The sequence below is a fragment of the Phocoena phocoena genome, chromosome 15 (assembly GCF_963924675.1).
Source record: "Phocoena phocoena chromosome 15, mPhoPho1.1, whole genome shotgun sequence".
Lineage (NCBI taxonomy): Eukaryota > Metazoa > Chordata > Mammalia > Artiodactyla > Phocoenidae > Phocoena > Phocoena phocoena.
This window is the reverse complement of record NC_089233.1, coordinates 20,407,460-20,420,453: the sequence shown is the minus strand read 5'-3', so window position 1 is coordinate 20,420,453 and position 12,994 is coordinate 20,407,460. Positions and strand designations below refer to the sequence as shown.

Below are 12,994 nucleotides of genomic sequence, written 5' to 3'. Positions count from 1 at the left end.
TTAAAGGCTGGCATGCTGAGCAAGGAATGTTCTTATTCTTTGTAGGAGCTCCTTCTTTACACCGTCAGGTACCAGGGCTCTGCCTTTCGGTGTGACTTCAGCTACCAAGTCATCAACAGTAACATGTTCTAGTCCTTTTTCTTTTTTTTCTTTTTTTTTTTTTTTTTCAGTATGCAGGCCTCTCACCATTGTGGCCTCCCCCGCTCAGGGGCCCAGCCGCTCCGTGGCATGTAGGATCCTCCCAGACCAGGGCACGAACCCATGTCCCCTGCATCGGCAGGCGGACTCTCAACCACTGCGCCACCAGGGAAGCCCTAGTCCTTTTTCTTTAATTATCTCTTTACAGTGTGCCTTCAACTGATCCTTCCAGCCACATTCAATTACTTTGGCTCTCAGCAACTCTTTGAGGCGTTCTCTTTCTCCAGTTTCTATCAACTTTTGGTTAATGGCTGCTCTCATCTGCGCATCTTTGCTCATCTTGCTAACCACACTCTTCAGCTGCCTGGACCTAGACCCTCAGTAGCTTGGGCACCAAAGCACACAGAAAGCTAGCACACCTGCTACTTGTATTTTTAAAGCATGAACTTCTGCTGAAACAGCTTCCTAGGTCTGACGTTTTTTCTTTTCTTTTTTGGTAACACAACATGAGTTAGTCTCTGCCACTCCCAACTAAGAAGACTAATGATAATAATAGCCAACACTGTGTGCCAGGCAGTATCCTGAGCACTTCACATGTACTCACTCCTCTTAAGCCCCTAGACAGACATGGTATTACATTCCGATCTTAGAGGCACAGCTGCCTTGCCTGCTGAGGTAAGACCTGCCAGTGAGCTGAGCTCGGCGGTCCCCAGAGTGACTTCCTTCTCCATCCAGTCCAGACTCACAGTGCTTTCCTTCAACGACACTCCTGTCCTTGCCCCACCACCAGCCCTTCTACCCCTTGTCCTCCCACATACCACCTCCACTGCGCCCCAGCCCCCCAGAAGTCTGGTTTACACAGTTCACTTTCTCTGCCCTATGGAGGGGCGGGGGCGGGGAGGTGCAAGTCGCACAACCACGAAGACTACAAGATACATTTCTGAAGTCCACTCCACACTCCAGAGCCCAAACTCAGAGGATCTCAGGCGGGGAGGGGAGAGGTGAGTCTGCCTTCTCTGCCAGGGCACATCTGGTAACGTCTGGAGGCATTTTTGGTTGTCAAGACTGGGGAGTGGGTGTGTGCTATTGGTACAGGTTCTAGCCCTACCTGAACAACTGGAAGATCTCACAACTCTGGGACCACACTGGCTGGCCTAAAACAGCTGGAGCTTCAGGACCTCCTCCTTGAGCAGCCACGGTTCCCTTTTTCTCCCCGACCTGTGTCGGCCGCTAGCTGGCCTCTAACTCGGCCCACTTGATTTTGCAACTCCACTGCCTCCTAGTCAACCACCTTCTGTCCCCACCATTTAGCACTAAGGTATTTCAGTAACCTTTTAGTCGCCAAATTCGAAGTTCCCCCTCCTCCTTCCTCCTCCTACTCTATCTCTCAGCAGCAAAACCACCTACCAACTGCATCCACCTGCAGCTCCCCAACGCCCAAGCTTCCCCCTCCACGCCCAGCCTGTAGCCTCCGCCTTCAGTCTCCAGGCTGCTTTTCCCACCTGCTTCTTCCATGTTGAGATTCTCCACGCTCCATCTGCAAACCTCTACTCTTCCTAACGGGCACAGCCTCCCTGGACAAGCTCACTGCCAATGAACTGAAGGTCCCAAGTTGACCTCCAGCTCTTTTACACTCTCTGGAGCCAACCAACTGCCCAGAAAGGTTCTCTTTGTGCCACAAGCACCTCAAACTCCACAAGTCAACAAGTGAGACATCTGTAACCAACCAGTTACCTGAGCCTGAAACCTGGGATCCATCCTAAATGCCTCCTGGTCTCTTGCCTCTATTCTAATGCATCAAGCCTGCTGATTGTACTAGCTAATTATTTCTACTCTCCATCCCAATACCTTTGTCCTATTTCACCCCCAACACACTACCAGAAGAGCTTTTCATCTCTCTCTGCCTGAACTCCCCAATCCCTAACCAATTCGTCTCTTCTCACGGCTGCAGGTGATGCTTTTAACAAGTGTACTTGATCAGAGTCCCAGGCTGAAAAGGCCAACATCCTCTCCCCTACTGCATCAGGGATAAACTGAACTCTTTTCTGCAACATACAAGACCCTTGAAGATCTCACCCCAATTAGCAGTGCAGCCTCTTTACGCTTTGCACTCCTGCAGTAATGACCTCCTTCTTCCCAGAATGCTCCACACCCTCCTGTTCCCCCAGCTTTTGCACATTCTGAAACGCTGTCGCCTCCATTGTCCACTCAAATGCTATGTCCCCTGAGACAATCCCCAGGTAAACAAACCCAACTCCCACCACCGCACTTTAAACCCGGCTCCCTCCCAATCTTCAGTTAATGTAACAAAGTGCTGTTATTGTCGGCTTGTACCACTCACTTAAAAATGTCTTTGTGAGCAAGGACCCTGTGTTACGCATCTCAGTACTCCCAGCACCCAGCAGAGCCCAATACAAGGAGCATATGCTTTATTCTCTTGGAATTTCGAGTCCCCACCGGTAACGTAGGAACAAAAACGACTCTTAGGACTGCCGTGAGTCTTCCTGGAGACAATACACGTAAGAAACCCGGCCACAACCAACATGCACAAAAGGTGTAAAGGGCTTGTTTTGACATTAGAGTCGTCAGCCAGAGACAGCTCCTTCCCGGAGGATGGGTATGTTGCACAACTGAGGAAGTCGAAAGGTCCCCATCTGTAAAACGAGGTTAAAAACAGAAGCTGTCTCTTGGGGTCGTAATGAGGATTAACAGTGGCTGAAATGCTTTTCAGCACAGTGCTTGGCATAAAAGCAAAGCTCAATAAACCTTGGCCATTATGCTGTTAACAGTGTTTATGCACCGCGACTGGGGGAGGTTGCGAGGAGGGGGAGCAGAGCGCCCAGCCTCGGGTCCGCAGCCCTGGCGGATTCCTGGGACTCCTCTCGGGGCCTCCCCGCGGCGATCCTCCCACCCGCGCCGGGCCCAGCCCGCCTCCCCGGGCGCCGGCCTCCCCGCGGCCACCTGTCCGGCCGCCGGCCTCAGAAGAAAGGCCCAGGGAGGCGGGAAGCCAGGCCTCACGTGGGGCGCTGGGCCCGCGCCGAGGGGCGGCCCTGGCTACTCACTGAGCCACAGCTCCAGCGCCGCCGCCGGCCCCGGGGGCCCCTCGGCCGACTCGGCCCCCGCCGCGGCCCCGGCCCCCGCCGCCACCGCCGTCGCCGTCGCCGTCGCCGCCATAGGCCCAGCCCCGCAGCCGAGGCCGCGGCCGCCCCTGCCCTTCAGCCGCCGGTGTCTGGAGTGTTCCTGGGCTGCCGACGCGGCAGGCGAGGGTCGGCACGTGATGGGACGGGGCCTGTGGCGCCTCGCCCACACACCAGGCCCCGCCTCCGCGCAGGCCCCGGGCCGGGGGTGCCGCCTCCCCGACAGCCCTCCTCCACGCGCGGGTCGGGCTCGCGGACTGGTCTTCCAGACCCGCAGCCAGGTCAAAGTTGGTCAAGCCGACCTCGCAAGGCCTACCAGATGAACTAGAGGACGCCCCGTTAAATTTGAGTCTCAGGTAACGAATTCTTCTAGCATTTTTATTCCGGACGGTCTTTATGGACCATCACCTCCTTCCATACTTTGCTTTATTTTCTCCGTAACACATTACACCATGAGCGTACTAGATATTTACTGTGTCAAAGGGTAATTCCCCCCCCCAAAAAAAAGTCATGGTTCTCATGCATTGTGAAATGAACGCGTGTTAAATATTTTAACTCTAATTAAACGAGAGAACCAAGCGGATGTCATAATCCGTTCAAAAGGGAAGTCAGAAAAAGGGCAAGTTTATACAGAATAAACGAATGTTGGAACAGATGTGCAGGTGGACACAAAACTAGCTCAGAATTAATTTGCATTTTAAATTTTTATTTATGATTATTATTATTATTTTGGCCACGCCATGGAGCTTGCGGGATCTTAGTTCCCCGACCAGGGAAGCACGGAGTCCTAACCACTGGACCGCCAGAGAATTCCCCAATTTGCCGGTTTACAGGCAAGAATTATTTGCGTTGCTCTGTTATCTACAGCTAAGAGTGTAAGAATCTCTGAGGCAGTTAAAGGAAGGATAGGAACTGGAAAGGTGTGCTCTCTAGACAATGTGTAATTTTCTTTGGAAGCACACATTCTCTATACTCAATTACCTGCTTCACCCCACTAATATAAGCAGGAATTCTGTACACTTTTATGTCCCCAATACCTAGGGTAGTGCCTGGCACACCAGTACCAATACATATTTGTTGAATGGCCAGATGAACAGTGGAAGCAGTAAGAGGTAGCTACAGGATTTTAGGTCCCATCCCTACCCCAAATAAACACACGGTCTAAGTTTAAATGTACATTTGCTGTGCTATTTCAGCTCCAAAGTAAGTACAGACACACATCTCCATCTGACAGATTGCTGCCTTCTATTTGGAAGTTATCCGACTGAACTCCTCCCTGTGTGCCAGGTTCTTTTACAGTTGTTACCTGTCTTAGTAAACTTGGGCTGCTACAAAAAATACCACAGACTGGTTGGCCTAAACAACAGACATTTATTTCTCACTGGAGGCTGGGAAGTCCAAGATCAAGGTGCTGCTGATGGGTTCCTGGTGACAACCTGCTTCCAGGTTTGCAGAGAGCTTTCTTGCTGTGTTCACAGGGTGGAGAGAGAGCGAGCTCTGATATCTTCCTCTTATGGGGGGACTAATCCCATCCTGAGGGCCCCACCCTCAGCACCACATCTAAACCTAATTACCTGCCACAGCCCTACCTCAAATACCATCACATGGAGATAAGCGCTTCAGCGTGTGAATTTGAATTTTAAGGGGACACATTCAGTCTGTAACATTATTCATGTTTGGGAAATTTTGTATGAAATCAGTGAAAACTAAGCATTGTTTACAGCAGCCCTTCTGTGTTATCTGATTTTGGTTCCTTGGGAATTATTTTACCTCTCTGTAAACTGTAAATAACTGAAAGCAATGGAAAATTATTCTTGTCTATAGACGTGCAAATGATTCTGTCCCAGGAAGACACACACAAAAAAACAACAACAAAAACCAGCAACAGAAATTGGGTAAATAACCAGACATTGGACTTTTTTTTTTGAATTTTTGAATTTTATTTTATTTTTTATTTATTTATTTTTTTTCAGTACGTGGGCTTCTCACTGATGTGGCCTCTCCCATTGCGGAGCACAGGCTCTGGACGTGCAGGCTCAGCAGTCATGGCTCACGGGCCCAGCCACTCTGCGGCATGTGGGATCTTCCCGGACCGGGGCACGGACCCGTGTCCCCTGCATCAGCAGGTGGACTCTCAACCACTGCGCCACCAGGGAAGCCCTGAATTTTGTTTTTTTATACAGCAGGTTCTTATTAGTTATCCATTTAATACATATTAGTGTAGATATGTCAATCCCAATCTCCCAATTCATCACACCACCACCACCTCCCCTCCCCGCCACTTTCCCCGCTTGGTGTCCATACGTTTGTTCTCTACATCTGTCAGACATTGGACATTTTTATGGCAGGGACAGAGTGGGACTAAACCCTGTTAAAAGATTAAGAGGTCATACATTTCCCATCCTTGGGGCAAGGGAAACACTGCACATGCGCATAAAAGCTCCTTGGGGGTCAAAAGGAGGGGCACCACCCCATAATATGTGATGCTAAGGCCGTCCCATAGGCCCCTGGGCTGGAATCCATCTTGGAAAAAAGGTGCATACATACGTTGGGGAGGCTCCTAAGGCATCAGGTGTGGAAAAAGAAACCAGGTAATTGGCCAAAGGTAAACTAAGACCTGGAAGAACTGCTCTATATAAATGACCCAACCGCCTCTTTACATGCAGTCCTCATTCGGGAGGACGCCCACACCCTTTCTCTCTGGGGGCATCTCTGCCTTGCTTCTGTCTTAACAAACTGTTTCTCTGTGTGCCCTCCCTTTTGTGCTATGTCTCTAATAATAAACTTTGTACCTGTTTTTACAGCTCTTGCCTCTGTGAGAAATGCATTTTTCAATGGGGACAAGAGCCAGGGGGTGTGGTGGCTGGGATTCCTGGTTTTTATCCAGGCTACCCAGGTTCAATTCCTGGGCAGGGAGTTAAGATCTCGCTTCACGCCACCACTCACTACTGCCTCTCCGAAATCAAGACAAGAGGAGTTTTCTAGATAGAGAAGGCTGCCCCCTCCTTGGCTAGGCTGTCCTACTGCAATCAGGGTTGGGGGAGGGGTGGTAGGGGGCAGAGGGGAGGGCACTCGGGCCTGGGCTGGGACCCCAACATTTTGCCCAGATATGAAGGCTAAGGTGGAGATACCCAGGGCGTGATAATGAGTTTAATGAGTACCAAGCCAAGCTTCTACAGCCTTCTGTATTTTAAAAAATGCATATCCTGGGGCTTCCCTGGTGGCACAGTGGTTGAGAGTCCGCCTGCCGATGCAGGGGACACAGGTTTGAGCCCTGGTCCAGGAAGATCCCACATGCCACAGATCAACTAAGCCCGTGTGCCACAACTACTGAGCCTGCGCTCTAGAGCCCACGAGCCACATCTACTGAGCCCATGTGCCACAATTACTGAAGCCCACGCGCCTAGAGCCCGTGCTCCACAACAAGAGAAGCCAGCCACTGCAATGAGAGGCCTGTGTACTGCAACGAAGAGTAGCCCCTGTTCGCCACAAGTAGAGAAAGCCCGCACAGCAATGAAGACCCAATGCAGCCCAAAAAATTAATTAATTAATTAATTAAAAAGATCTGAAGGCTGAGAAAGAGCTGACCAGGCAAAAGGGCAGAAGAGCATATGGACAGGGCCTCCCTGGTGGCGCAGTGGTCGAGAGTCCGCCTGCCGATGCAGGGGACGCAGGTTCGTGCCCCGGTCTGGGAGGATCCCACATGCCGCGGAGCGGCTGGGCCCGTGAGCCATGGCCGCTGGGTCTGCGCGTCTGGAGCCTGTGCTCCGCAACGGGAGAGGCCACAACAGTGAGAGGCCCGCGTACCGCAAAAAAAAAAAAAAAAAAAAGCATATGGACAAGAGTATTCCAGACAGAATAGCAGCACAAAGGAAGGCTTACATGGCGAGATACAAGAGAAGGGGGCGCGTGTGGCAGGAATGAGTGAAGTGAAGCAGGAAAGGTAGATGGGGTTGGGGGGCGGCGGTCAGGCTGTGAGGATGAAACATGGCTTTATCGTGTTTCCCTCTTTCATGTCTCATTTTCCTACCAGGGCTCCCCGCTCCTGGGCCAGCCCTGCTCAAATCTCTCTTCATCAAAGCTGCCGGAATAATCTTTAAAAAAACCCACAAATCTGATCTTGTCACTTCCCTACTTAAAGCATTTCAGTGGCTCCTCACCTTCCACTTCATGAAGGCCCAACTCATGTCTTCGCTAATGGACCCCCACTTTGTCCAGGAACCCAGAGAAGAGCTGGCCCCGCCCCCAGCTCTGGGTCTGACTGATCTATGGGGACTCCCCCGCCCACTTCCCCGAAGGGACAGGTTGAATGAAGAATGGGGAAGTCACGAAGGGGAGGGTGCTGGAGAAAAGTTTCCTTGCTTTCGGAGAGAGAGACACAGAAAGCCACGCTCTCTCTGACAACATGAAGTGCAGAGAGGCCCGAGCACTTTAGGCAGACAATTGTGAGCAGAGAGAACCAACCCAAGTCTGTTGCCAATGCTGGGGCCAATAGAACAAAGAGATGGAAAGACCCTAAGTCCTCACTGAGGTCACTGAACGCTTAATTAACCAACCCCGGAGCCTGCCATACCCCCGAACTTCCTGCTCTGCAGGATACTAAATCTTCCTTTTCAAGCTGGTTTCAATCTGGATGTTTTGCTATTTGCATCAGACGGCACCTTGATACCCTTAACCTGGCAAAGAAGGGCTGTTTGGATTTCCCTCTGCCTGGTTTCTCAGCTACTTCTCCCACTCCTTCAACTCCTACCCTTGGCTCCACCCAACTTGGTGAAATTCTTTTTCATCCTTTTGTTTGGAATACCTTCCAACCCCCATTGATCTGGAAACTCCTACTCATCCCTCCGAACCCAGTTCAAAGGTCACTTCATCTGTAAAGTCCTCTGACATCTATGAACATGAACGCATGAACTACCCTCTCCAGGTTCTGCCCTCACCCAGGAAGTCCTCATTTTCTAAGTATTTATTATCCTGGTCCCTGGGAAGATAGGGAATTTCATCATAAGACAAACATATTTAATCAATTAGACAATTTCTAATTTAGGTCCCACTAAACACCCCTCTATATTGAAGTATTCCATCTATCTCAGTCTTCAAAGTCTTTGTCAAAGGTCAATCTCTCACAGATAGCTGGATTTGGTGCAATTTACAGGCAATAGATCAGATAGCTAACTACAACTGCAAATCTTGCAAGAGAGTGATTCCCCAGAGTCAATGAAAGTGAAACTGGGGAACTGTTGGAACCTGGTAGAGTTAGATCAGCTGATAATTGCCACTTCTGAAGAAACTGATCTGACTGATGAAGGCCTCAAACATTTTTTTCATCATGAGAGCTTTACCTGACTCCCTACTATGTGTCAGACAATGTGTCAGGTGCTATGGTTACAACCAAGAATAAGAAAAACTTATTGCCTGTCTCAATCTTATCTTCTTTAGAGTAAGACAATAAACATGTACAAATACACTATGTAATTTCATATAGTAATAAGCATTATGAGGAAAAAAATAAGCTAGGATAAAGGCAATATGAATGAGATTCCAAAGTTGCCTACAGAAAAATAGTAATTTTCTGGCAAGGGTATACTCTAAACTCCATGGAAAGAGAATATGCTCAGGGGGAGGAACGGCCCTCTCCATCACTAGAGTGGTCTCCTGCAGCCATGACTGCCTACATGACTCTGTCCCACTGGCCACAGTTGATTGGACCAGGGGTAGACAGCTGACCCAAGCTAGGCCAATCAGATTCTCTCCTGGGATTTTGGACATGGAATACTAGTTATTGAACTGGCAGTGTAGTAGAGGGGAGATGATTCAGCTTTAGGGCTGGGGCAGTTGTTCAACAGCTGCAGAGATAAGAGAAAGCCAGCCTGCAGAAGACAGATGAGAGTAGCAGACAGAGATGAAGGTTAGAAACTGCAGTTTCAGAAGGATAAAGGTGAGTGTGTTGGGTCCTAATAGGTTTTTGGGTACAGACTCCAGTCTCTTGTAAGGTCCAGCTGGAAGTCCTGCCCTTGGGATCTGTGGGTCCTAAATCTTCCAGTAAATTACTTTCATGGTTTGAGTTAGTCTGAGTGTGTTTCTATGTGTTGCAACCAAGATCAGCATCTCTAAGGATGAAAATACTGGTGAAGAGGATGATTGTAATTGATAACATTTGTTGAGTCCCAGGCACTGTTTTAAGAACTTTACATATGTCATCTATTTTGATTCTTACAATTTGCTGAGACAGATACAACTGTTATCCCCATTTTAACAAATGAGGAAACTGAGCGACAGAAGTCACACAGTAAGTGGCAGAACCAGTTTTTGAGTCTAGACAGTTGGCCTCTATGGCCTTCACTTCACTATACTCTGAAAAAACACTGGGGGATGGACTTGAGGTTATTTAAACTCTGTGAAGTCCTTTTACACATTCCTTCTGATCCTGAGCAAAACCCCAGAGCAGAGGATACATGCTGCTTCTCAGACAACTCCCTCCAACCGAGGAAGTGGCCACAACTTTATCGACTCAGCAATTTGATCACTCATTTTGTTAAAACAGTCAGATTCCCTAACCAAGAGCTAGAGTTTCTTGTAAGCATACTTGATGTCTTAGAATCAAAGGCTCTGATGTCACTCAGAGTGACAAGAGTTGAGGTTGGACTCTGGGTTGTCGTAAGCCTCATACTAAAACCTCAGAAGAGTTGATCAACTTTTCTGAGCCTCAGTCTCCCTATCTAAAACACAGAAACAACCATAATAATAATGTCTGTCTCATGGGGTTGTGAAGATTTAAAGAGATGATGAACTAAAGTGTTTACCAGCATAATTTTTTAAAAATATTTATTTATTTATTTTGGTTGTACCGGGTCTTAGTTGCAGCATGCAGACTCCCAGTTGCGGCATGCATGCAGTATCTAGTTCCCCGACCTGGGGTCGAACCCAGGCCCCCTGCATTGGGAGCATGGAGTCTTAGCCACTGAACCACCAGGGAAGTCCCCTACCAGCATAATTGGAAACCCAGAAGTGGTTGAGGCTCATGTGAACGCGAAATAAATTGCAAGCATTATTATTCTGTGTCCCCTTTGGCGGAACACCTGTTGTTTCTGCCATTGCCCCTTCTTCTGGAAAAACCACCCTACTTCTCCTTGGGAACTTTTCCTCCACTGGATATATTCCTGGCTGAGGAATGGTCACATGACCTCAGTTAGCCCTACCACTCTCTTCTTAGAATCTGAATCTTTAGCTGAATCATCCAAAACTGAAGGCGAAAAAATAGAGAAACCATAACAAAAAATAGTTAAGGGTTCATGTGTTCCCACTGAAGAACACAGACAAGACTGGCCATGAGCTCCTGCTGCCTGCATGCTCAGAGCTTCCCTGGTTCCTGTCTTTTCCAAGACCTGGTTCTTTGGCTTTCCCATAGAGTCTATGACTTTCTCACAAATTTAAACTCCCATAAACTTAAAGTCTCCAATAAACCTAAGTTAGGCAGAGCTGGTTTCCATCGCTTGCCATCAAAGAACTTTATCTGATGTACTTTTCAAGCAAGGATTAGGTCTCTGTGAAACTCAGCAAATTCTTTAATCCCCTTTCCCTATTCCCCTGGAAAAGGACAGTGTAACAAATTATCCCAGAGCTAAGTGGCTTTAAACAATAAATATTTATTATCTCATAACTGTTTGTCTGAAATTCAGGAGCAACTTTGCTTAGTGGTTCTGGCTCAGGATCTTTCAAGAAGGCTGCAGTCAGCACTATTTACAATAGCCAGGACATGGAACCAACCTAAATGTCCATCAACAGAGGAATGGCTAAAGAAGATGTGGTACATATATACAATGGAATATTACTCAGCCATAAAACGGAACGAAACTGTGCCGTTTGCAGAGACGAGGATGGACCTAGAGACTTTCATACAGAGTGAAGTAAGTCAGAAAGAGAAAAACAAATATCGTATATTAACACGTATGTGGAATCTAGAAAAATGGTATAGATGAACTTATTTGCAAATCAGAAACAGAGACATAGAGAACAAACGTATAGATACTAAGGGGGAAGAGGGGGTGAGATGGATTGGGAGATTGGGATTGACACATATACACTACTATGTATAAACAAGATAACTAACGAGAACCTACTGTATAGTACAGGGAACTCTATACTCAATGCTCTGTGGTGACCTAAATGGGAAGGAAATCCAAGGAAGAGGGGAATATATGTATACATGTGGCTGATTCACTTTGCTGTACAGCAGAAACAAACACAATACTGTAAAGCAACTACACTCCAATTAAAAAAAAAAAAAAGAAAGAACACTGCAGTCAAATGTCAGCCAGCATTGCAGTCATCTGAAGGCTTGACTGGGGCTGGAAGACTGACTTCCAAGATGGCCCATTCATACGGCTATTGTCAAAAGGCCTCCGATCCTTGTCTCTCTGACTGTCTTCACAGTGTGGAAGCTGGCTTCCCACAGAGTAAGGGATCGAAGAGAACAACATGGAAGCCATGACACACCACACAGACGTCAGCCCTATTCGGTGTGAATGCCAGGAGGTAGCGATGACTGGGGGCTACAAAGGGGAAGCCCAGTAGCTGTGTAGGGGTCTTTGTAGCTGGCCACCATCCTCCTTCCACTTCAGCTATTCCTATTCACCCCAGGAAGAACATCTCATTTCAGAAACCCACAGACAGTGATTTACAAATGATGGGTGGAAGGAGGAGGCAAATATGAAGAAAAAGATGCAAAGCAGGCAGGGTAGAGGTCTCCAGTCCAAGGACCGGGAGAGAACTGGAAAAGAGGAAGAGACAACCTTTAGGGAAGGGAGATACAGGCTGCTCCAAGCCCGAGGACGAAGAGTAGTATAAAAGGTTAAGTGTTCCCCCGGGCAGATTTGTGGGTTCTTCCCTTATAAGCCCCAAAGAAAGTCTAACAAGCCACTTCAGCCCAGCTTGTCAGTCATTGCTCCAGACTCAAACTGGGGGCTTCCCTGGTGGCACAGTTGTTGAAAATCCACCTGCCAATGCAGGGGACACGGATTCGAGCCCTGGTCCGGGAAGATCCCACATGCCATGGAACAACTAAACCCGCATGACACAACTACTGAGCCCACGTGCCGCAACTACTGAAGCCCGTGTGCCTAGAGCCCGTGCTCCACAACAAGAGAAGCCACTGCCATGAGAAGCTCACGCACCACAACGAAGAGTAGCCCCCGCTCCCCGCAACTAGAAAAAGCCTGTGCGCAGCAACCAAGATCCAACACAGCCAAAAATAAATAAATTAAAAAACAAAACAAAACGAAAAAACAAAGTCAAACTGGGCCCGAGAACTGGGACCCGGGAGTCCAGGCTGCTGCCAAGCTGTTATGCATGGGCTGAGTTGTGTTCCCCTCAAAACTCACATGTGAAGCCCTATCCTCTCTGTACCTCAGAATGTGACCAAATTTGCAGACAGGGCCTTTAAAGAAGTGATTAAGTTCAAACTGGGCCGTGAGGGTGGGCCTTAACCCAATCTCACTGGCGTCCTCTTAAGAGGGCCTTTGGACAAACAGAGATACCGAGGGCACACACAGAGGGAAGGCCTTGTGAGAAGAGAGCAAAAAGGCAGCAGTCTGCAAACCAAGGAGCGAGGCCTCAGGAGAAATGAAACCTGCCAACACCTTGATCTTGGACTGCTGGCCTCCACAACTGTGAGAAAATCATTTTCTGTTATTTAAGCCACCATTCTGTGATATTTTTTCATG

At 48.4% G+C, this 12,994-nt stretch overlaps 1 protein-coding gene across 1 annotated transcript; it reads right to left on the bottom strand.

Moving 5' to 3' along the window:
- LOC136135574 (transcription and mRNA export factor ENY2-like) lies at positions 1–477 on the bottom strand. The gene is made up of 2 exons (XM_065893485.1): positions 294–477; positions 1–128 (listed from the first exon to the last, which is right to left on the bottom strand). Exons 1-2 carry the CDS (start codon positions 475–477, stop codon positions 1–3), a joined length of 312 nt encoding a protein of 103 aa, XP_065749557.1.
- Positions 478–12,994: the final 12,517 nt, after the last annotated feature.

Bases quoted from the DNA above. Each gene is read 5' to 3' on its own strand.
- LOC136135574 (XM_065893485.1), bottom strand. From the start codon at position 477: ATGAGCAAAGATGCGCAGATGAGAGCAGCCATTAACCAAAAGTTGATA. The intron at 129-293 runs GTTGAGAGTCCG...AAAAAGGACTAG, and splicing joins GCTTCCCTGGTGGCGCAGTG to AACATGTTACTGTTGATGAC.